Raw genomic sequence first — 25233 nt, 5'->3', positions numbered from 1 at the left:
CTTCTGCGGGGGATTCGGAGACACTGGGTTGTACCTGAAACTTGCGTTAAAACCACAGAAATGCTGGAGTATCTCAGCTGGTCTCACAATGTCCATAGAGGTAAAGACACATTTCTGACGTTTCAGGTCTGAGCCCTTAAGGTACGAGCAAAAAACAAACAGGCGTCTATATAAAAAGCTGGGGAAGAGGAAAGAGGGATGGGGAGTTTTAACCCGGTGGGGTTTTGTTTTAAAATGGGGGTGTGAACATGGTGATATGTATGTATAACTGGGTAGGGTACCTGGCCCACCCACTGATGACTGATGACTCACTCCCTAGTTACTCCTCCCCTTGTGACCCAGCCATAAAGGTTGACTTCCCTCCCCCCGTCCTTCATTCGAGCACATGGAATCAGGCCAGCTACAATCTAAAGTGTATTAAACCCATATATACTATCTTCTCTTTCTTCTTTGGCTTGGCTTCGCGGACGAAGATTTATGGAGGGGTAATATCCACGTCAGCTGCAGGCTCGTTGGTGGCTGACAAGTCCGATGCGGGACAGGCAGACACGGTTGCAGTGGTTGCAAGGGAAAATTGGTTGGTTGGGGTTGGGTGTTGGGTTTTTCCTCCTTTGTCTTTTGTCAGTGAGGTGGGCTCTGTGGTCTTCTTCCAAGGAGGTTGCTGCCCGCTGAACTGTGAGGCGCCAAGATGCACGGTTTGAGGCGATATCAGCCCACTGGCGGTGGTCAATGTGGCAGGCACCAAGAGATTTCTTTAAGGTAGGACATGAAGGCTGGGACTAGCACAGTGGAGCTGATTCCACTGGCGTCATTGGTGGGGGGGGGGGGGGGGAAGGGTGCGGACCATACTGGGTGACACCATCAGTGGGGGGGGGGGACATAAAATGACTATCTATAAAATTTATGTTTCAGCAGAAATTTATTATTTTTCATAAAAATATCCCTGTAGTTAGTTATAACAACAAAAACATTTTTCGCAAGCCCAGCTTACAATATACCTACAAGACTAAAACTTCATGCTAATTTACTTTTTGAACCTTCTAATGCACTCCGGTCAGAGCCGTCATTATTACCCAATTACAATGACACTTTGAAGCGCGTGCTTTTGTCGTGCTGCTGGTATTTTAGTCACTGCTGTTGTCAAATTTACTGATGTTTTAGTTACAATATTGTGGTAATTAGTATTTGCGAATGTCTATCAATAACTTTTGAGGAAGTAGCAATTAAAGGAAAAGGAGAAAAATCCAAAAAACGCTTTCACTTGGTTACTAATAATGTAACTAATAATGTTGTAATTCACTGTAGAAAGATTTTTCAAAACAACTTTGTTGGTGGTGTTCAAATAATCTAATATTACATTTAAGCATTGTTTTATTACCAAAAATTCCCTTTAACTACATGAAACCATATAACTTTAAATACATTTAGACTGTGCATATATTGTAATTTAAATTAATTTAATTTTAATTTTGCTAGTTGTTTATCTCACGGCTATTGCCATTATATTCAGTGATTTAAAGGAATTACGATTTACAAGTAACATTGGTACAAAAACCATTACTAAGGATTCTGTATGGTGTGGTACGGGAGGAGGTCCATGGAAGGTGAAGGTGGGGGGAGGTGACACCATGAGTTACCACACTGGGTAAACCAACCCTAGTGACACCGCTGGCTGTGTCCATCCAGAAGGGCTCCAAGCTGACTAATGAGGGTCCTGACAGATCAGAACTAAACAGTCAAAGATCCTTCTCAGTGAAGCCACGCCGCAGAGTCTGGAGCCCTGGCTGTGGTAGCGTTGTCCATCACATGGAGTCACCATGGGCCTGAAAGTTTGTTCTCATATTCTGCTTAGTTTACGCAAATCTGGAGATTCAGCAAGTGGCAGCCTCCTCGAGGAAGTAAAAAAGAAGTCATTGTCCAGTCAGCCAGCATCTTCAGTCTGGACTTGAAGCTCCCTCTGCGTTGTTTACTGTTTCTTGCTGAAAAGTGAGAATAATGGGCAAAGTGGATAAACCTATTGTTAGATAGTTATTTTATCCAATAAAATGTGAATTAAATTTCCAATATTCTAAATTCAGTTTTATAAAGTTTGTTCAAAGAGCTGGTGTTATAGAACATAATAGCACATACAGGTTCTTCAGCCCATTTGTGCTAACCTACACATACCTAAAAACAAAACTAAACCCTCCCTAACTCATAACCCTCTATTTTCCTTTCATCCATTTGCCTGTCGAAGAGTCTCTTAAATACCCCTATTGTTCCAGCCTCCACTACCACCCTTGGCAATGCATTCCAGGCACCCACAACTCTCTTTGTAAAATAAAAAATTGCCCCTGATTTCGCCACTAAACTTTCCTCCCTTCATTGATATAGATGTCCTCTCACATTTGCTACTCCCTCCCTGGGGAAAAGGTGCTGGCTGACTACCTTATCTATGCCTCTCATAATCTTGAAGACTTCTATTAAGTTGCCACATATCCTTCTTCACTTCAAAGAGAAAAATTACCAGGTATGGCTTAAGGTGACCCTCATCCAGAGGTTCATCCTATGCCATAGGTGCTCTGTGGTTAGTAAGGGATTACTTAAAGTGGTATGTGAGTGGGAAAAAAAGGTTGAGAATCTCTGCCCTAATCCAATCAATGCCAAACATTGAAGTGCCAAATGGCAGTGCTAATTCATCAGGTTATTGGGTCAAACACAATGGATACTAAATCCAGCTTCACCAATGATCCCTGCTGCCAGTGATCCATGTGCTGGAGGAAGGAAGAAAGCAACAGAACCAACCACTACATAACAAAGAAAAAAAATTAGCTCTTAATTTGCCCCATCATGCGTTTTACAGCTCATTAACAGGCCCTTCCGGCCCACGTGCCCATGCTGCCTGAGCACACCTCCAAACCTCATACATTTTGGGAGGGTGGGAGCAAACAAGAGCACCCACACAGGCACAAGAACAAACTCCCTACAGACAGTGTCGGATTTGAATCCTGGTCACTGGCGCTGTAATAACATGGAACTAACTGTTACGCTAACGCGACCTATTCATGGGCAATAATGAACAGCAATGAAACCAGGAGTATTATCTCAAATATCCGCTTTCTTAATCAGGATCAGATGGTGATGAAATGTAGTCATGACTTGGGCAGGATCCCAATCAGATAAAACTCTTCTTGTGCTTGATGTTGGGAAAGAGAAGACTGTTGTAGTAATGGAATGAATTTTTTATAAAGATTTCCATTGGGAAACAGTGGTGGATCTCATGAAGAATAATAGTCTAAAAGGACAGTATTTCAGTGGCTAGATCTATTCAGCAGGACGCCTCTCTGATGTTTAGTAATATTCAGGAGACCTATTCTTTATTCCATGATTTTAAACAATTAATATAGGACAAAATCTGAATACATTTCTTCTAACACGATTAGAATATCTGTGGCTAATAATAAGCAGTTAAACAATGTTTGGGCATGTTCCATGCAATAACTTAACAGGAGCAAAGCATCCAAGGAGATCTGGAAGTACATCTACGTAAGCCAGTAAGATCCCAAGGAATGCAAGTAAAATACTAGGGTTCACACCACAAGGAACAGAAAACAAAAGCAGGAAGGTACAGTTAAACACAGATGGAATGGAACCTTTACTAGACCACACTTAGACATGATCTCACCACTACAAAGAGAGAATATTGGAAAGATTTATTAGGATAGACCTATCAGGGAAGATTCGGAAGACCAGAGCTGTGGAAGCTTAATAGTACCCTGGGAGAGGTCTTCAAAATCATGAAAGAGCTTTGGGGGTGGGGGGGGGGGGGGGAGGTTGCTGAACAATTGAACAATTGTCTCTACTTTTGGGTGAGTCCAGAACATTAGGACAAAGCTCAAGATAGTCACTGAAATACCAAGTGTAGAATTTTGAAGGATTTGATTTCAGACAGAACTTTGAAACACTGATGCACCTGAGAAGAGGCTTGTCGTCTACAAGAGTGATTAGGGAGTAGAGGTTGTAGAGGCACACAAGTGTGGAAACAGGTCCTTTGGCCCCCTGTGTCCGTGTATAAAGGAGCAGGCTCATGTAAAGAGTAAACGCAACCTTGCACTCACCTGGTTGCTAAAACTGAGCAGCTGCCAACATGTGTCCTGGAGGTACTGACTCCCAAAACCCGTGATGCGCTTGACCTGATGGTTGCAGATACCTGCAACCTTTGCTGTAAAATCAAGTGTAAATGCCAGCTTCATAAGCTCAGGGTTTTCCTGTGGTCCCTTGTTCCACACTTCCTTTTTGATGTATTGATCTGCCAGTTCCTTGAAGGCATCGTAGCTAATGTTCCTGAAGAAAGTGGAAAGCTGAGAGTTCTCCTGGAGCTGTGAAGAAGAAGTTGGATGAATTTCAGCACCTGGACGTTTTGTGAATAGTTACCAGTTCTTGCCAAGTGAACACATTTGGACCCCTACAAATGAAAAAAACCACTGTTTATGCTGGAAATCTGAAGTAAGAAAATGAAAATTGCTGGGATCCCTCAACAGTTCAAGCAGCATCTGCAAGGGAAGAAAGAGGGTGAAGCTAAAGCACCCTTGCTGAAGACTGATTGTTTGGGATCAGAGAGGGGATGATCAGAAAAGATGGTGGAAACACGGCAGGAAGTTGAACTGAAAAAGGGGTTGAGGACCGATGAAAGAAAAAGAGCTAGAAGATCGCGAGGAGGGCTGGAATTCAACGAATTCTTTGAAGATTGAAAGGAAGAGAAAACATAAACAATTGCAGCAATAAAATGGGCAAGACAGGTTTGAGTGGGTCATTGATGCTAGTGAGATGATGAGGGGTCTTTACATTCTGATGAAGGGTCTTTAAACTGAAACATTAACTTTGTTTCTCTTCCTGCTATTTCTCCCTGAATTGCTGGATGTTTCTGTAATTGTTTTAGTTATTAGAATTGAACTTCTCAGCCCCAAGAGTTGTAGATCGTAAGGAAGGTTGTCAAAGATCAGATGGAAATACAGGCGAAATAATGGCAAATGAAGGTTAATTCAAGCAAGTGTGAGGTATTGTACTTCAGGAGATTAAATGCAAGAGGAAAGTATACAGTAAATAGCAGAACCTTTAAGACCTCAGATGTACTGAGTGACCTTAGGCTGCAAGTCCATGATTTCCTGAAGTAGACAGTGTGGTGAAGAAGGAGTATACTTTATTAGCCAAGGCATTGAATATAAAAGTTGGGAGGTTGAAATGCAGCTGTATAAAACATTGCTTAGGCCTGATTAGAGTATTTTATGCAGTTCTGGTCGCAATTTTACAGGATGGATGCGGAGGCTTTGGACAAGAAGCAGGATGTTGCCTGGAAAGATACTTAGAGGTTGAGCACATTGGGATTGTTTTCTTTAGAGCAGTGGTTTTCAAACCTTTTCTTTCCACTCACATGCCGCCTTAAGTATTCCCTATGTCATAGGTGGTCTGTCGTAAGTAAGGGGTTACTTAAGGTGATATATAACTGGGAAGGGAAGGTTGAGATCCACTGCTCTAGACCCAACTGTTACTGAAATATTTTGCTTGAGAAAAATGGCCATTGGCCCATTTCCTTTGGAGTTATTAAAACCGTGCACATAACAAATCAATTAGGTTCATTAGAACAATGGGTTTCAACCTTTTTCTTTCTTTTTTTTTCTTTCCACTCACCTACCACCTTAAGCAATCCCTATGGCACCTATGGCATAGGGTGGCTTGGTATCCCTACTTAAGGTGGTAGGTGAGTGGAAGGAAAAAAGTTGAAAACCACTGAGTTGAGGGGAAATCTGAGAGAAGTAAATAAAATTATGAGAGCAAAAGAAGGGTAGATAGTCATTTTCCCAGGGTAGAAATGAGGGTGAAAGAGATTTGCAAGGCAAGTTTATGTTTAAAAATAGAGCGGTCAATGCCTGAAATGTGACAGCAAACACAGTAGCAAATGTTAAGTGGCACACAAATGGACTGAAAGGATATAGATAATGTGTAAACCAATGGGCTTCATTTACATTATGGGCACAGACATTGTTCTACATTGTACTTACTGCTCTTTGTTCTAATGTTCTGTATCCTGCATTCCCTTGAAATATACTGGGATCACTGGAAATGTTAATATACCACTACGTTGGGTAACATCTTAAAAAAGGGAATATAAAGTGTGCTGGAATTTTTTTGGAAAACTGCATGACCAAAGTTTCAAGCCTTCTAGATTACTGTATATACTTGTGTAATAGTCGAATTTTGTGGCCAATTTTTAGGGTAAAATTTAAGGGGTCGACTAGTACACGCACACTAGTTTTGACTGCTATTAATACCTGCGTTATTTGAGGCTTTGGGACCTTGGATGGATGGGTTGACAGCTGGGACCATGAGAAAATCTGCATTCGAGGCATCAAGGTGGGCGGATGGGCGGCCGGGAAACAGAACGGTGATAAGTCCGCTTTCAGAGAAACGGGAGCTCAGATGAGCAGGCAGCTGGGGACCAGGCAAAAATCTGTAGTCGGGGTGTCGAGAGCTTAGACGGGTGGACGTCCGCGTCCTAGGCAAGAGTCCGTAGTCAGTGCATCGGGACCTTGGAAATGTGGGTGGCCAGGACCTAGGCGAGAGTCCGCATTTGGGGCGACGGGAGCTCAGATGGGCAGGTGGCCGGGGCCAAAGAAAAGGGAGTTGGGGGTCGACCTTGGTATGGACTATTACACACATTTATATGGTAATGGAATTTCACTGTGCCAATGAATAGATGTATCAGCAGCAGGTTTCATTGCCATGACATCTGCCATTAACAAAGACAGCAGGTGTTTGGGGACACCCTTTAGCACAAGTAATGCACTATTCAAAATTTGCCAGCTTCTTCTGACTCTTGACCATTTTGTTGTGACTCCCACCATCAATTTCTCAAAGGAAACAACAATGGGCCAACAAATTTCAGCAAGATCCCGTAAAACATTTCACATATCTTACCACTGAATCGATGTGATCGCCCACATTTTTGAGTATTTCAATAATTTTCAGAACGTTATCATCCGCTGGGGAGAAAATAACATAGAGTAGTGTTAATAGCATTCAGGAGGAATCCAGCATTGAGGGATCAGGGCAAGAACAGACACCCAGATCCATTTGATCCCATCCTGTATGTTACAAACTAACAAAATCTTATTAGTACTAACAAAGGAACAGCAATAGCAAATCCACCAGTCAATGGTAAATTCAAAATATTAGTTTTTATTAAACTATTAATAACATAACATTTCTTCCTTAACTCTAACTTAATTTCCACTGTGTCCAAATGTGTGTGTGTGTTAAAATCCAAACCATTACAGTTTGAGCTTGCGTCTGAAAAGTCAATTTTAAACTTCAGCATCAAACATCTTGTGTTGCTTGAAGATATTTAAATCGCAGTTCAAAAGTAATTATGAAGGACTTTTAAAGATCTCTTCAAACTCATAAGTCTTTTGATGAGTTGGCTTTCAGAAAGATATTCTTCATACGAATGTTTTCACATTTCCCCCTATCTTATTAGGGCTATGGAACTGTGATCTTCACAATGATTTCTAGCATATTCAAGAGTGAAGTGGTCTTATTTACTTTAAAGCCATTTATTTCGAGAATCTCCTATGGTAAGGATAATACTGTACAATACAGAACAGCATCTCCCTCACTCTCCAGAGACTACGGTTTCACCCCTGTGTCTTGCACAGGATGGTCAATTTGTTCAGTATGGTTTCAAAATGTCTCACTCTGCCTTCAGATATATGCTTCTCTGAAATCATATGACATGACATCACTTTTATTTCAGTTTCATTTATCCAAAACACAAATCTTCCTTCAAATTATCATTTCACATCCATAAAAACATATGACCCCCATCTCTGTCCAAGAGGTTTAGTGTTTATGACTCCAGAAAATCTGAGCGCTTATCTCTCAAGGAAGAACTTGCTTAATTGACTAGCTGCCAACAGAATGCTGGTGTACACATCCATTGTTCTGGAATCCATTAAGACTAATTTCAGTTCCATTATGGTCTTGTTCTATCAGACTTGGCAACTCCAAAATGAACTCTCTGTAAATATGATGTGGCCTGTGTGTGACCCTGTCCATTCATAAGTAACTTAACTAAGACACACACACACACACACACACACATATATACATACAAAATATAGTTTAAGATTAAACTAAAGATTAACATAAATTTGTTACATGTGTGTTTCCCAGAGCATCTAATGACAAGGGGGGGAAGTTCACAGTCTCAGGGATTCCCATTCTTGGTCAATGAAGGCTCTGAAAGATTATGTTGGAATGGTTAATGATACAGCAAACCATTTAAATGATACCATATTTTGGTGGCCTTCTACAAACCTCCCAACTGCCACAGCTACTTCAACTACACTTCTTCACACCCTATCCCCTCTAAGGATTCTATTCCTCTCAATTCCTCCATCTTTGTCTCAACTACTCCCAGGACGAGGTCTTCCATTCCAGATCATCATCTCCTTCTACAAACAACATGGCTTTCCCTTTACCACCATCAACTCAATCCTCACCCGCATATCTGCCTTGATTCCCTCTGCCTCTACACATGACAAGGACAGGATTCTCCTTGTCCTCACTGTCCACCCACCAGCCTCTGTGCCCAACATATCCTACTCCGCTATTTTCGCCAGAAACTACGTGATACCACCACCAGACACACATTCCCCTCTCAGCCTTCTGCAGGTACCACTCCCTCTCCCCATTAATTGTTCCCTTAACACCTAACCCTGTGACCACAGGAGATGCTCCACTTGCGCCCACATGCATTTCCCTGGTACTGACACTGGCAGAGTGGTTCCAGCTGTATGGGGAATTATGGGTAAACAAGGCAGCCATTTCTCCCACTTTGAGCCACCGCACAAGCTGCCAGGGATAGTCTGTATTAATAACCCCGATTAAATTTAAGGTTAGCGATTTTAGCCAATTATCACCTTTAAATGGGGTTATTATCAGTGGTATCTCATCGCTGCTGCACAAAGATGAAAACAAAAATGTTTTGTCATAATTCATAATGCATAAATGTGGGGGCTCTTGAAATTATGGGGCCCGTAGCATTTGATACTCTTGCTACTACTTGGATGGGTCAGACAGAATGATCATCGGAATGGATACGATCCAAATACAGGACTGATCCTGCTTCCTTTACCCAGAAATGGGCCATTCAGTGGTTAAATACTAATTCCCCTGACAATAAGGATCATCAGAATTTTCCATTTCACAGAGCCATTCCAACTCTATGTTTTCAGATGACTACCTGATCAATACTCAATGCTGCTTCTTCAAGTGTCCTAATCACATGACTCATATTTATATGATCTGTAAATATCCCATCTGTATTTTCTTGAATAAACCATTATTCTGGGTTCTTAGTTGAGAGCATCAACTTTGTTTATAGTTTGAACCTGCTGTCTGAGGGCACAAGCTGCAGATGGTTTTCCTGTTATGGAAGGTTTGCAGCCTGTGTTAACCCTTAACGTGTGCTCACTAAATGATATGTGAGCTTGTAACAAGAATCATAACAAGTAGACATTAGAGTCAAACATTCAGCCTCTTTTGTCTACTCTGACATTTAATGAGATCATTGGTGATCATCTACCTCCATACCATTTTCCTACTCTCACCTCACCTCACAGCTCGTTGAATGGTGTAACAACAACCTTGCGCTCAACATCAGCAAAACCAAGGAGATGATTGTGAACTTCAGGAGGAAGTCAGGGGAACACGACTCAGTCCTCATCGAGGGCTCAGTAGGGAGAGGGTCAAGAACCTCAAATTCCTGTGTGTCAACATCTCCAAGGATCTGTCGTGAACCCTCCACGTTGATGCAATCACAAAGAAGGCTTGCCAGCAGCTACACTTTGTGAGGTGGCTGAGGAGGTTTGGTATGTCACAAAAGTCTCTCGTAAACCTCTACAGATGTATTGTGGAGAGCATTCTGGCTGGTTGAATCACTGACTAGTATGCAGGCACCAACTCTCAAGACAAGAATAAACTCCAGAAGGTTATTAACTCGGACTGCGACATCACAGGCACTAGACATCACTCCATTGAGAACGTCTACATGAGGCGGTGTCTTAAAAAACCAGCCTCTATCCTCAAAGACCACCCAGGCCATGCCCTCTTCGCTCTGCTACCATCAGAAAAAAGGTACAGGAGCCTAAAGACTAGCACTCAGTGGCACAAGGACGGCTTCTTCCCTGCTGTCATCAGATTAATCAATGAGCATCTGAATAATCAATGAACCAAAGACACTGCCTCACTTTTCATCCACTGTTATTGTTATTACTTTATTTTTTATAATAATGTCATAAGATGGTTATAATATGTATGTTTTCACTGTGATGCTGCCACTAAACCCTGAATTTCATGGACAATAAATCCTGATTCTGATTCTGATCCTTTGATTCGCTCAATTCCTCAATGCTATTTTCTTGAAAATATTGAGCAATCGCTGTTAGAATTTGAAATAATGTGACACCATTTGCATTCAGTGAAGTATCACAGAGTAACTATTCTAATCTGGGAGCCAAAATGTGCAGTATTTTTGCAAGACAGCAGTGTGAACTATATATGACCAGAAATTTTGAATGATCAGTCTTATCATGTTGGCAGATTATGACAAGAAGCGTTCCAGAAGGATCGTGCTCAGGCTCCAGCTATTCACACTCTGTTAGCTGACAGGAATAAGTGTGGAAGGACTGTGAGTGGGGAGGAGGATGTAAAGAGGTTTCAAGAAAACATTAACGAGCTGGGTGAGTGGCCAAAAATAATAGGGAAAGTGCAAAGTCATCCAGGAACAGAAAAGCAGAGTACATTAAAACCCCTGGTATCCAGCACTTATAGGGATTGGTAGATGCCGGATATGTGTAATACCTGGTTGTTTGAGACTTATTTTTACAATGCCTAACTAATACAACTGCATTAGGAATATACAGTTTAAAAGACAAAAAATATACTGTACTTTATACTTTCCTTACACTGAACAAACCTCACTTGCATGAAGTTATAAACCTTAATGCATTTTACTTTATTTTCAGTTGCATTCTTAGAAAACATTTAACTGTTGCTGCATCTGCAGGTTCCTCTCCCTCCATGGAGCTGTCCAAAAGACAAACAATAACATCATAGGTAATTAACCTCCCCTCCCCCAAGTTTACAGATAAAGCCTCTGACCAGAGTGACTCTTACTAAGCAAGGATAAGGGGACACTTTAATAGAGGCACCCCAGCTCTTTAGCATGGGCGACACCGTTTCTGTTTCACACAACTTTATTCAAACAGCTGCTAAGAGCAAAGCACAACCAAGGCTCTCCACTGACTGAATATTTGCTCCCATCTTCACCAAAGGTTTAAGTGTTACCTCAGGGAACATCTACTTTTACTATTTTAAACTTGCATATTTTTTAACTTTTTTTTTAAATTTCCTCGATTTTTTTTTGCTGGTTGCTTGAGGCTGCCAGTTGCTTCAATTCCATATTGTTCATCATTGAGTGACTGGGTAGTGTTGAAGTTCAAAGGGAGTATGTGTACCAATACACATCACTGAGAGCCTGTTAAATGGTGGGACAAGTTTGAAGGGCAGGATGACCAAATCGGCCCATAATTCTTAACTTCTTATCATTAAGTACTGTTTTGAGCATTTCCTTCCTCTCCCTCAAACAGTGCCAATTATACTCTTACCTTTATCTGATTTTTTAAAAATCATTTATCATGTGCACTGAGATCCAGTGGAAAAAATTGTTTTGTGTGCTACCCAGACAAGTCAACCTATATAGTGCACTAGATAGCGCAAGAATAAAATAAATGCTGGGAATAGTGTTCAATAGAAACACCACAGTAAGACAATGCAAAGCATTACTTTTTACTAATGGCAGGTCTGTTCACCATCTGGCAGTCAATACCTAACACTGTAACATTACTGCATGTTCAAATCTAGGGTATGGAACAAGGAGGTAAATGTAGTTTAATTGTATAAACATCTACATATAAAACCAAGGACTATTTTGCATGATCGTTAATAAACAGATGGTTATCAGTCCTTCAACTGTGGTTGAAACTCATGAGTGGTGATAAACAGAAGCAGCTCTATGCAAGATGGAGAGTGCTCAAATTACTTCATCTAATGACTCACAAGCAGCAATGAGTACTCAGATTCATCTGTTTCCATTATCCCTTTTCGGCAGGAAAGTCGTCAAAGTAACACAAGTTGCTTCAGTGGACCCTGAGTTGAACCAACCCAACAGGTGAATTGGTCATGTGCAGTCACAGATACAGTAGGAGGAGAGAAGGGGTTCATCTGTGGATGTTGTGGATGCCTTGGTTGAAATACAAGAGAATGGACAAGAATGGAACAAAATCAACACCTAAGTATAGCCTAAATGATTTCACCTTAACTGAATGGGGTAAGTTAGAGATTTAGACAAGGACCTTCTCATGAAAATCACCTTGAAGTCTGATGCACTCATTTTCATCACCCATGCATTGCCCTGGAGAAGGATTCTCATGGGTTATAACTGCTACTGAAGAATTCAAGGTTTAAAGAAATACCTTTCACAGTTCAGAGTATTTTTATGAAGAGAATAACATTCAAAACTTGATTTCAGCTGGTTACATTTTTAAAAAACACTTCCTTTACCAGGAGTAAAACATGAAGTCTGCAGACATTATGGTTGAAGTAAAAACACAATGTTGGCAAAACTCAGCAGGTCAAACAGTTTCCTTTATATAGCAAAGCTAACGGTACATAACAAACGTTTCAGGCTTGAGCCCTTCATCAAGGATTGAGCAAAATGTGGGCAGGTGCATTGATGAAGGGCTCAAACCTGAACATTGGTTGTGTATCTTTATCTTTGCTGTATAAAGTGATCTGCTGAGTTTCTCCAGCATTATATTTTTCCTCTACCAGGAGAACATTTTATGTTTTTTTTTAATAATTTATATTAAATATATATATATTGCTTGTGTGTGTGTGTGTGTGTGTGTGTGTGTGTGTGTGTGTGTGTGTGTGTGTGTGTGTGTGTGTGTGTGTGTGTGTGTGTGTGTGTGTGTGTGTGTGTGTGTGTGTGTGTAAATTTTAAATGTAATTTACAGTACCATAAAACAGTAAATTTCATGAAGTAAAATACAAAAATCTGTTGACACCATGGTTGAAGTAAAAACACATCACGCTGGAGAAACTCAGCTGGCGAAACAGTGTCCTTTAGCAGCAAAGGTAAAAATACATAACCAATGTTTCGGGCTGGAGCCCTTCATCAGGGTATGGAAAAATGTCAGCAGGTGTCCGAGCAAAAGAGTAAAGGGATGGGGGGGGGAGGTATGGTCATAAAGACAGGAGGTGATAGGTGGAGAAGGGAGGGAGGGGATAGTAGTGATCAAGGGGGAGGAGGGATGGCTAGGTGAAGGGAAGGAGGGAGGGGGAAGTCAATGTTAATGCCATCTGTTGGAGAGTGCCCAGATGGAAAATCAAGTTCATGACAATCAATCCTGATTCTGATTCTGAACAGTCAACCCGCAAATAGGAAGACAACTTCTTGGCACCACTAAAGTAGTAAAAACTAAGTAACAATGACTTCTGCTTATACAGGGCAAACGGGAAGCATTCAAGCATGTTTAAAAGAGAATGATCAGACATTTAATACCGGGCCCTGTATCAAGACAAATGATAAAAAAGCTTGGTCAACAATTGAGATCTCTTTGGTTTGGCTTCGCGGACGAAGATTTATGGAGGGGTAATGTCCACGTCAGCTGCAGGCTCGTTTGTGGCTGACAAGTCCAATGTTTTAAAAAAGGACAAAAGTAAACTAGTGAGGGAACACCAGAGCTCAGGGCCATAGCATCTGAAGGCAGCCACTACAATAGAAGAACCGAAAATAGGGCATCATAAGAGAGCACAATTGGAGGAGCTCTAATAATTCAAAAGTAACTTTGAAGGAGTTTGTAGTGTTGAACTAAGATTTCTTGGTGACTGTCCCTTTGCTCAGTAACCTCTGAAGTTCAGCGACTAAAGTTGATATTTAAGCTCTGTGACTATAACTCCGTTCAAATAAGTTTGGTGACTAATGTTTTGTGCATCTGAATTGTAAGCCCATGATAAACAACCCATTCACAATATACAGTATATAGTTGTAGTACACCATGCAGAAATGGACTTCCCCAAGGTTCTACTTGGGAAAGTAAATTCTGAAGGTTAATGGTTAAATATGGCCATTATGTTATTGTTGCATGTGTTGATGGTTGCCATTGTGTCATACACTTACCAGGCTTCTCCCAGCTCTGCGCTTCTTCTACTTTTCTGCCTTGTAGTTTAGCTTCATTTCCCTCACTGGACTCTAAAGTGCGCATAATCCGTTCGACTTCCTCAGACACCTGCTCATAGAGGTACTCGGAGTCTCGTTCTGGAACAAAGGTCACGTATTCAATTCAAAACCATTATATTGGCTGTGACTGAAAATAAATGCAAATGAATGTTAGTAACTGCAGGCAAGTTTAGTACCAAAACATGTGTTTACTTTGGGTTAAATGCCATTAGCACAAGAACATTAGTTGTGTATCAGCAGGGAAAAATAAGGATGGATTGCCGCGAGCCTTGTGGTTAGTGCAGCACTATTTCAGTGCCAGTGACCTGGGTTCGAATCCGACGTTCTGTAAGGAATTCATATGTTCTCCTCATGACCTACATGAGTTTTCTCTGGGTGCTCTGATTTCCTCCCACCATTGAAAACCATACAGAGTTGGGAGATTTCATGGACAGAAATACCATGGTCTATTATTGAAGAAAAAAGAATGTTGCTCATCAGTCAATTTATCTACGTCCTTTGAGGCTGAGAGAAGGTGTTTCCTGCATTGGGCTGTTATTGAAAAACTGGAGATGCTGGAAATATGAAATAAAGGAAGCAGAAAATACTGAAAGAGTCATTAAATCAGACAGCATCTGTGGAAAGAGAAACAGAATTAATGCTCAAGGTTGAAGACCCTTCAAAAGAAATGGGAAAGAGAAAACAAATAAAAACACAATGCTGGAGAAATTCAGCTGGTCAAACGGTGCACCTTACATAGTGAAAAATAAAGATACATAACCAATATTTTGGGCTTGAGCCCTTATCAATGTATTGGTTGTAGTTGGTTTTAAGTTGTAGAGTGGGTTGGGGGGAGAACTATTGGTATGGAGTGAACAACAGGAACATCCCTGATTAGACAATGTCAGGGTAGGTTCTTAGTTAATGGAGGTCCACTAATTTGGAAGAGGGTGGGTTAGAGTGAATAAATGGGGAGTCAGAACTGCTATACAAGAAGAGGTTGGGTCACTTAGGCCTACATGCATTCGTTGAGAAGAATGAAAGTGAATTTCATTGAAATTTACAAAATATTGACAGGGCCAGTCCAACTGGATGTGGGAAGGAAGTTTCCAGCTAACTGAAGTATCTGAAATGAAATGACACAGATTATGAGGCAAGAGACGTAGGTCTGTGATGAGTAGAACATTTTTCTCTCTGCGCATGGCGAACCCTGTGGAATGTGTTACAAAATATTTAGGGGTAGGAGGGCAGGGGTGCAGAGGGGTTGTATTTTCAAAAGGGCTGGATATATTTGAATAAATATACAACATATTCATATTATGAAGAGAGGAGTGTGTGTGCAAGGTGTCGGAGAAGACAAAAACATAGTGGTGGAAATACTCAAGTGTTGTCTGGGAAGAGAGAAACAAGCTTAATCGTTCAGCTTGACAGTCCAATATCAGTGCTTAACTGATGAAAGATAATTGACCTGAAACAATAACCCTGTTTCATCACAAATGCCAACAGATTTTCAACATCTGAATTTTTAAATTTTTTTTTAATCAGCTTATTAAAAAATGGAAATGGACACAGGGTCCCATAACATTGAGGATATGTGGTGGAACCTTCCAAAAGCAAGCAAATTTGAATTGCCACATGGTACTGAATATTTTCTCAGCAGATACTCTGCAATGACAATCAAACAAGGCCTACCTGTTTTACTCTGTCTTGGTGCACATCCACCTTTGAGATCCAGCAGCGTGGGTCGGACAACCTTATTCTTACTGGATCCTGGACCCCCAGATCCAATGTCTTTAGCTTCAGAATTATTTCTCTTTAAAGAGAAAACTTTCCTGAGGCTATTCCTCTTCTTGAACTTGTGAACGGTGGCCACCTCTCTGGGTGGCTCATAGTTACTAGCAAGGTGCTGGTGTTCACTGTGTTCGGGAGGCCATTCTACCTGGGGAGAGCCAGGCTCCTTCAATCTTTTGTGCCCATCACCTTTCTTCTCATCACCTTTCTTTTTCCACAGGAAGCTGGCAATTTTTCCAAAGAACGTTTGAGACCGTTTTCCTTTTTTCCCTTCCTTGCTTTTGCTCTTGCTGACTGCCTTCTCCACTCCAGATTCAATGCCTCTTGAAGGCACTACCTCATCTCCATGCTTTTGGTTCTCCCTCACCGTTTGCTGTTTATCTTGACCACTGCAATGTATCCCTGGGTCAGTCCGGCCAGATCCCTCCTTGAAGCTTATGCTTCCCTGAAGGGATCTCCACTTTGCTTTCTTGCTGTTGGCATTACCTTCTCTTAGACTTAAACTGCGTTGAACATAAACTTCGACCACTCTTCTGGGCTTTAGTGCACTCAAATTCACATTCAGAACATTCTCTGAGCAACCAAGGTCACTATTGGCACAAGATTCAGGAAGAGGCTCCATTGCTTCAGTTTCGGAGATTCACTCTGTTTAAAAAAAAATCCATCCCTTTATTCATTCATTCATGGAATTTTAAGTGCATTTGAAGTATCTGTCCCCGAAAGAGTTTTATGCAAATTTTCTTCCATTCCCTTCCAAACTCCTTTCTCCCCAAGTGAGTGCCCTTATCTTTTTTTAAAACCTGTTATATATTTTGTTTCTACTCACAGTAGATGGCAAGAGTAATGTAGTGATTAGTACAGCACTATGGCTGCACCAGCAACCCAGGTTCAAATCCACTGCCGTCTGTAAAGAATTTGTATATTCTTTTTTATGTCTGCATGGGTTTCCTCCGGGTTCTCCACTTTCCATGCACGTGGGAAAGAAATTAACTTGAAGTAAATAATTCAGTTATGGATGGATACAGCACAAAAACAGACCCCAAGGCCCATTATGTCCACACTAAATACCATCCACCCACTTACACTGATTTTAATCTCTCTGCATTCTCATCAACTCTTCGTACATTCTAGCATTCACCTATGTAGCAGGGGAAACTTACAAAAAATCAACTAAGACACCATCTCATACATGTTAACAACATGGAAGGAAACCAGGCCATGAGGGAAGAATGAGCAGCACCCAGAAGTCAGGATTGAACTTGAGCAGCTGTGTTGCACTGGTCAATGAAGATTTTGTTTCCTGAACACTTTTGGGTGTATTTTATGCATTTTGGGCTGCTGATTACAAAAGTCAACTTAAAATTTTCCTATCATGTACTGTTTCTTTAGATATAGAGGAAGTGGTCATCGAGGGAGCAGGCTGAGTCAAAGTGGTAAGGCTTTGGCTCAACAGGCTTCAGTAAGAAAAGGCGATAGTTGGAGTGAACTAAGAAAGGGCAACCCTTTTCAAAGAACAAAAAAGGACCCAGCAGGTAAGGGCAGGTTTTATATATCATATATTTTGTTCTGCTAGGTCATAAGCAGTGGGAGCTCCTGACATGCCAATTTAAGGAATTGGTGCTGGAGTTGGATAAACTCAGGAGGCAGAGGGGGTGTTAGACAAGAGTTACAGGGACACTATCACACCTAGGAGGCAGGAGGAGGGTAGATAGGTTACAGAAGACAGGAATGGAACAGGCAGGCAGTACAGGGCACCCTGTGGCCATTCCGCTCAATAATAGGTATACCATTTTGGATAGTGTTGAGGAGACGATCTACCCAGGACAAGCCATGGCGATCAAGTCTCTGGCAAAGAGTTGGATCCCCTGTCTAAGAAGGGAAGGGAAGAGGCAAGTTATAATGATAGGGGACTCCATAGTTAGGGGGACCGATAAGAGGTTCTATGGAAGAGATCGAATATCCCAGATGGTATGTTGCCTCCCTGGTGCCAGGGTCCAAGATATCTCAGATCCAGTTGTCCTGGGTAAACTTGTACCTCTCACTTTGTTCGTTTTAGATGGTCACAGTGTTTGAGCTCCCAAAAGGATATAGACACACACACCGAGAGCACTTCAGTTTATACAAATCTTTATAACAAATTCTAAAGCTGATATCAAACTACAATATGCAAGCCCTTCCCAGTTATACTTATCAACGCCTGGACTGGTCCCAACTGCCGAAGTGAGGCAACGACCACACACTTGTAGTAGGTTGTCGGGGCACCAGTAGCAGCTTCTCCACCTCCCCCGACCGGGTCGTTGGCTGGACTCTAGAAGTTCTTCTTCTTGCTGAGAGATGTTGCCACCTCTCAGAGAATCTCAAACTTCAGCAGCGGGACCATGGCTTATATTACCTAAAATCTGCTTACCCAAGCACCTATTCCCAGCACAAAAAGAAAGATAAGCGTGCAAGCTAGCATGCCTAGGCTACTACCGAATAACACAACTTTCTAGCTTATCACTTTGAACGCAATGGTTGGTCTCTGCCTGAAAGACTGTGACCAAAACAAGCATGAAGATTAAATGTTCTTGGTACACAGATGTCTTTTTATCAGATAACTGCATCTCTGGGCCCCATGGTGAAATTTAGCTTATATCTGCTGAGTCTCAAGCAAGTTACTGATTCCCAACCTTCCAGGAGCGAAAGCATGGTTTAAATCCTCCAATACACCAGTTCACGGCACTCTCAGGAGGGAGGGTGAGCAGCAGATGTCATGGTAGGAAAGATGAAGAAGTTCTGCATGGAGAATTCAGAGAATTGGGCACTAGGTTGAAGGACAGGACCTCAACGGTTGTGATCTCAGGATTGCTACCCATGCCACATACTAGCGAGGTTAAAAATAGGAGGATAATGCAGCTTTAACATGTGGCTAAAGACATGGTGCAGGAAGGAGGGCATCAGGTTTCTGGATCATTGGGCTCTCTTCCAGGGTAGGTTGGACCTGTTCCAATGAGACAGTTTGCATCTGAACCAGATAGGGAATAATACCCTTGCAGGAAGGTTTGCTAGTGCTGCTCCAGGTGGGTTTAAACTAGATTTGCAGGGGGGGTGGGAACCAGAGTGCCAGAGCAGATAGAGGAGCAGAAGAGGGGAAATATTATGTGAAAATTGCATGTTCCGTTCAAAGTCAACGGGTTGTATGTGGTGGAAATTTTCTAAAATGCATCTATTTCACTGCAAAGAGTATTGTAGGAAAGGCTGGTGAGCTTAGAGCAATGTAGAAATATGACATTGTGGCCATTAGTGAAACTTGGTTGCAGGAGGGGCAGGACTGGCAGCTCAATGTTCCGGGCTTTCATTGCTTTAGACATGGTAGAACAGGGGAGGAGTGACATTTCTCATCAGAGAAAATATCTCAGCTGTGCTCAGGCAGGACAGACCAGAAGGCTCATCTACTGAGGCTATATGGGTGGAGCTGAGGAACAGGAATGACCACATTCATGGGGTTGCATTATAGTCTGCCCAATAGTCAACGAGAATTGGAAGAGCAACCCTGTATGTAGAGAGATAGCAGACAGCTGCAGGAAACATACACTTGTAATAGTAGGAGATTTTAATTTTCCACATATTGACTGGGATTCCCATAGTATAAAAGGGCTGGATGGCATAGAGTTTGTCAAATGTGTTCAAGAAAGTTTTCTAAATCAATATATATGGTACTAATTTTTAGGGAATGAGACAGAACAGAAGTATGTGTAGGGGAACATTTTGGGTCCAGTGATCAAAATGCCATTAGTTTAAAGTAATTATGGAGAAGGATAGGTCTGGGCCTCTAGTTGAGATTCCAACTTGGAGAAAGGCTAATTTTGAAGAAATGAGAAAGGATCTAGAATGCTTGGATAGGGATAAGTTGTTTTTGGGCAAGGATGTACAAAGTAAGTGAAAAACCTTCAAAGATGAAATTTTGAGAGTACAGAGTTTGTATGTTCCTATCAGGATTAAAGGCAAGATTAACAGACATAGAAAAGGGAACTTTTCCTAGGGATATTGGAGATCTGTTTGGAGGAAGAGTGAGGTTTATAGCAGGAATAGGCTACATGGAGCAGATGAGGTACTTAAGGCATATACAAAATGCAAGATAAACCTCAAGAAAGAATTCAGGAAGATAAAAGAAGACACAAGGTTGCTTTGCCAGACAATATGAAGGAAAATCCTGGAGGATTGTGGAGGTTTCATCAGGTATATTAAGAGCAAAAGGACAATTAGGGACAAAATTGGTTCCCTTGAAGATCAGAGTGGTTGGGTTTGTTTGGAGGCAAAAGAGATGGGGGAGATCTTAAATAGTTTTCTTTTCATCAGTATTCACTCCAGAAATGGGAACAGAGTCATGGAAAGTAAGGAAAACAAGCAATGAGGTAATGAAACCAATACAGATTAAAGAGGAGGAAGTGCTTGTTGTCTTAAAGCAAATAAGGGTGGATAAATCCCCAGGGCTTGAAAAAATATTCCCTCGGACCCCGAGGGAGGCGAGTGTAGAAATTGCAGGGGCTCTGGCAGAAATACTTAAAGAGTCCTTAGTCACGGGTGCAGTGCCGGAGGATTGGAGGGTAGTTCACATTGTTCCATTGTTTAAAAAAGGCTCCAAAAGTAACCCTAGAATTATAGACTGGAGAGCCTAATGTCAGTAGAAGGTAAATTATTGGAAATGTTCTAAGAGATATAAAATCATTGGATAGCCAGAAAATGATTAGGGATAGTCAACATAGCAAAAGGAGACAGGGAAGGGAGAAACAGAACTGGGGCAGGGTGATGGGGAAAGAAGTGAGGGGGGGTGGTTTAACAAAAGTCAGAGAAGTCAATATTAAGGCCATCTGGTTGGAGGTGCCCAGTCTGAAGATGAGCGGTGTTCCTCCAATTTGTGGGTGGCAGTGCATGAGACCATGGACAGACATGTCAGCAAGGGAATGGGGTGGGGAATTGAACTGGGTGGCCACTGGGAGATCCATGCTATTGTAGTTGACAGTTGAGTCCTCAACAAAGCAATTTCCCAGTCTGCATCCAGTGTCTCCAATGTAGAGACTGGATAGGAGCACTGGATTTTGTAGATGACCCCTGTAGATTCACAAATTGCTTCACTTGGAAGGACTGTTTGGAGAGCAAAATGGTGATGAGGGAGGTGTGGGCACAAGGGGAGCATCTCCTGCGATAACAGGGGTAGGTACCAAAGGGATGATTGATGGGGAGGGAGTGGACAAGGGAGTCATGGAGGGAGCAGTCCCTGCAGAAAGTGGAGAGGGGAATATGCGTATAGTGGTGAGATCACGTAGTAGATGGCAGAAATGGCGAAGAAGGATGTGTTGGATCCAGAGGCTGGTGGGGTGGTAGGTGAGGACAAGAGAATCCTGTCCTTGTTGTGCATAGGGGTGGAGAGGGCCAGTGCAGATGTGCGGATAACGGAGGTTATGTGAGTGTGTGCCGAGTTAATGGTGGTAGAGGGAAAGCCAGATTGTAAAGTCGATGTAAAGGGGATAGGGTGGGAGGAATGAGATAGGGAACACATATAGAGGTGAACTAAATAGAGTTGAAACATGACAAACAGAGGCAGGAGATAGGAAGATCCCAAAGGGAAAGAGAGGCAAGGAAAGCAAAGGGATCAGGTGATGGAAGAAAAATCATATAGGGTGGAGCAGGTGATTAGAATACAAAGGCTGCCATTGCAGGAGTCTGATAAGAAATGGTGGGAATGGTGTTATACAGAGAGACCAGATGGAACAGAGGTAGGGGTAGAGAGGAAAGGGAGAGCAGAAGAATGCAGTAGGGAGATGGAGGTGGTGGGAGATGGGACCAGAGAGTATGGGGGATGAGAATGGGTAGGGGGCTGGGTGGGGAGTGAGTGAGAAAGGAGACAAAAAGGGGAAAGGGAGATGGGGAAGAGGAGAGAGGGGACCTGAAATTAGGAAATATTTATGTTCATACCATCAGGCTGTAGACTGCCCAGGCAGAATAATGCATTGGGCCTCACTCTAGCAATCTAGAAGGCCCAGGATGGCAAGTCGGTGTAGGAATGGGAAGGGGAGTTGAAATGGCATGCAACCTGGAGCTCAGGAGATTGTTGAGGACAAAGTATTGGTGCTCTGTGAAATGATCACCGTCTGGATTGGGTCTCACCGACGTAGAGAAGGCTACATCGGGAGCACCAAGTGTGGTAGGTGAGCTTGGAGGTGGTGCACGTAGGCCTTTGCCTTACATGGAAGGGCTGTGAGAGACCCTAAATGGTAATGAGGAAGGAGCTATGAGAGCAAGTGTTACCCTTTGCGTGGTTGAAGGGGAAAATAACGGGGGTCAAAAAGTGGTGGTGTGAAGGGATGAGTGAATAAGGAGATCATGGAGATACTGATCGCTGTGGAAGGAGGAAAGGGATGGGGAGGGGAAGATGTATATCATGTTGCAGCTGTCGGAAATGTCAGAGTATGGTGAGATGAATGTGGAGTCTAATGGGTTGAAAGGAGAGGGCAAGAGGAATCCTAACCTTTTCTGTTTGGAGGGAGGAGGTTAAGAGCAGAACTTTAAAAGATGGAGGAAATGCATGAGGTTGTGCTAGAGGGGAAGGTGCGGTTCTTGGAAAAAGGAGAACATTTCAGATGAGAGGGCACTTGTGGGTTCCAGCTATGTCTGCCTTTTTTTTGGCTATGTGGAAAATTTGAGCTAATCGTATTTTCCTGCATTGGCCCATATCCCTCTCACCCCTTCCTATTGAAATACATATTTAAATCTCATAGTTGTACCAGTCATCACCACACACTATCCTCTGTGTGAAAAATATCCCCCTCAGATTCCATTTAAATCAATCTATACCCTTTAGCTTTTGACTCTCCTACACTAGAAGAAAGGCATCCAAAAAGCACCACAAGGCCTCCATGAAGCACCATGGGGCGTCCATAAAGCAGCTTGGCTCCATAATCCATTCAGCCTCCAGTTTCCTTCCTTTTTGGATTTAACCAAGCCCTGCAAACTCTTACTATTTCCCTCATTGATCATCAAGGCTCCCCCCCCAGCCCCCCCCCCCCACCCCACTGCTCCTGGCATGCCTTTCTACAGTGGTGAGAGCAGAAGGGAATGCCAAAAGCAATACCAAACATACATGAAAACATGATGCCAACCTGCTGAAGCTGTGCTATTCGATGAATAAAAGGAGCTGCTGTGGCACCAGAGCCAATATGACCAGGGAGAGTGAGACAGTGACATGGGTGGTGACCGGAGCTAGGGCAGTCACTGCAGCCATGGAGATTGTTTCTACCAGGACTATGGCTGATGGCACAGAGCAATCATTTATGCCAGATTCCCATCCACCAATGGATGACCAAGCAGTTCATGGGGAAGCCAGGAAGCTGCTGTGAATTAACCTGATTTACCTCTTCTGCTGGAAACCAAATTTGACCATCAAGATAATCTTGTTACTTTGGTTTCTCCAAGCGGTGGCTCATGCTTCCTCGCCAGCATTTTGCCAACATGCCCAAATTCAATCAATAAATAATGTACTTAAGAAACATTTATAATAAGGAATTATTATGGAGGGATGTTTTCCAAATCTTATCCTTAATCCTTAATTTAAATCTTGAACCGAACCCTCTAGTTGCTCTCTTTGGTACCACTGGAGACGTTCGTTTAACTCCAATTGAATCTCAGTTTCTGTCTTTTGCCTCTCTTTTGGCCAGATGTGTGATATTACTAAAATGAAGGGATGCTGTCCCGCTCACTCATGCTCAGCGGCTGAGGGATATTATGTCCTATTTAAATCTAGAAAAGATTCATTATTCTGTTAGTGATCTAGACATAGGGTTTCAAAACTTACGGGGACCTTTCCTGATCTACTTTCAGAACTTGTCTTCCAACACTTTGTTATGCTACTTCAGGTGCAAGGCATACTTTAATTATAGTACTTTGGCTTGGTAAAGGGTTCAAGAGATGGGGGAGAAAATTTAAATATAATATTCATGATAAAATTATAAGATGTACACTATAAGTTAGACAACTTTGTCAATTTCCTTATATTTGACATCTCTGCTGTGTATTTTATAAATTTTCTGTATCTCTCTGTTTACTTTGGTAAAACTTGAAAGAAAATAAGGAATTAAATTCCTGAAGCTTACCTGTGCTACTGTCAGTGAAAAACTTTGTCTTCTTGCCTGGAGAAAGACTGGCTTCTGTATACCTAAGCAATTAACATCCTGCTTTCACCTTGTTTTGCATTCAGATTACAAAGGGCGGTCATAAAAACACAGAATGTGATTGGGTGAGATTAGTTAAGGGAAGTAGGTACGTAATCAAGGTGTTCAGATATGTTTTGTGATTTTCCTGTAAATCAACTGCAACTTTGTTCGTGTAGAAGGGAAAGGAAAAAACAGATTTATTTGACTCGGGGAAATCGGGCTAATTTGAAAAGTTTTCTGCTGACTCAAAGGCAGGTTTTGCCTTTACGTAACTATAGACACAATCATATGACTCACTCCCAAATAAACATTGGCAAGAAATAACTTGCCTTTCAAAGCTCCTATTACAAGAAAATTCGATACATCTTACAGGTATAAACTGCACTCAATGGTATAATATCATAAAGACAGCAACTCCTAACCTGTAACTCAGCAAATTCTAACAAATACCAGTTAGGTTATGATCAAATAATTTCCATTTCTGGCTAAAGGATAAACTCACCTGCATAGCTCTTATTAGTGCTATAGAGCCATAGAATAATTCAGCACAGAAACAGCCCTTAGTCCTTGCCAAACTATTTTTCTGCCTAATCCCACTGACCCGCAATGGATAATAGCCCTCCATGACACCCCCCCCACCCCGTCTATGTACCTGTCCAAATTTTTATGAAATGTCAAAAGTAAGCCCACGTTCACCACTTCATTTAGCAGCTTGATTGAAACTCTCACCACTCTCTGTGTGAAGTTCCAGCCAATGTTCTCCCTAAACATTTCACCTTCCACTCTTCAATATTCAAAGACAGTGCAATATTACATGAAATTTGTTTTCATCTGCCATAAGGCGGACAGATTCACTGAAACGCCTCATATAATCAATGTGTCCACTGATTTGCCTCCACTGCAGCCACAAAGAGTTAATTTCAAATCATCTGC

The 25233-nt window shown here is 42.0% G+C and overlaps 2 protein-coding genes across 2 annotated transcripts in view; one reads left to right on the top strand and one right to left on the bottom strand.

Moving 5' to 3' along the window:
• Positions 1 to 912: 912 nt before the first annotated feature.
• On the bottom strand, positions 913 to 24330 carry LOC138764942 (apoptosis facilitator Bcl-2-like protein 14). The gene is made up of 6 exons (XM_069941418.1): positions 24241 to 24330; positions 16013 to 16756; positions 14282 to 14419; positions 6955 to 7019; positions 4098 to 4358; positions 913 to 1979 (listed from the first exon to the last, which is right to left on the bottom strand). Exons 2-6 carry the CDS (start codon positions 16731 to 16733, stop codon positions 1935 to 1937), a joined length of 1230 nt encoding a protein of 409 aa, XP_069797519.1. The 5' UTR covers positions 16734 to 16756; positions 24241 to 24330; the 3' UTR covers positions 913 to 1934.
• The window catches only part of LOC138765537 (bcl-2-like protein 15), a 47479-nt gene continuing 39222 nt past the window's right edge, over positions 16977 to 25233 (top strand). Inside the window, exons 1-2 of the mRNA XM_069942567.1 lie at positions 16977 to 17017; positions 17501 to 17643. Coding sequence (XP_069798668.1) covers positions 16977 to 17017; positions 17501 to 17643 — 184 coding nt within the window. The remainder of the gene's footprint in view (positions 17018 to 17500; positions 17644 to 25233) is intronic.

This window comes from Narcine bancroftii, chromosome 5 (assembly GCF_036971445.1).
Source record: "Narcine bancroftii isolate sNarBan1 chromosome 5, sNarBan1.hap1, whole genome shotgun sequence".
Lineage (NCBI taxonomy): Eukaryota > Metazoa > Chordata > Chondrichthyes > Torpediniformes > Narcinidae > Narcine > Narcine bancroftii.
The sequence above is the reverse complement of the archived record's forward strand: the minus strand, read 5'-3'. Positions and strand labels throughout refer to the sequence as shown.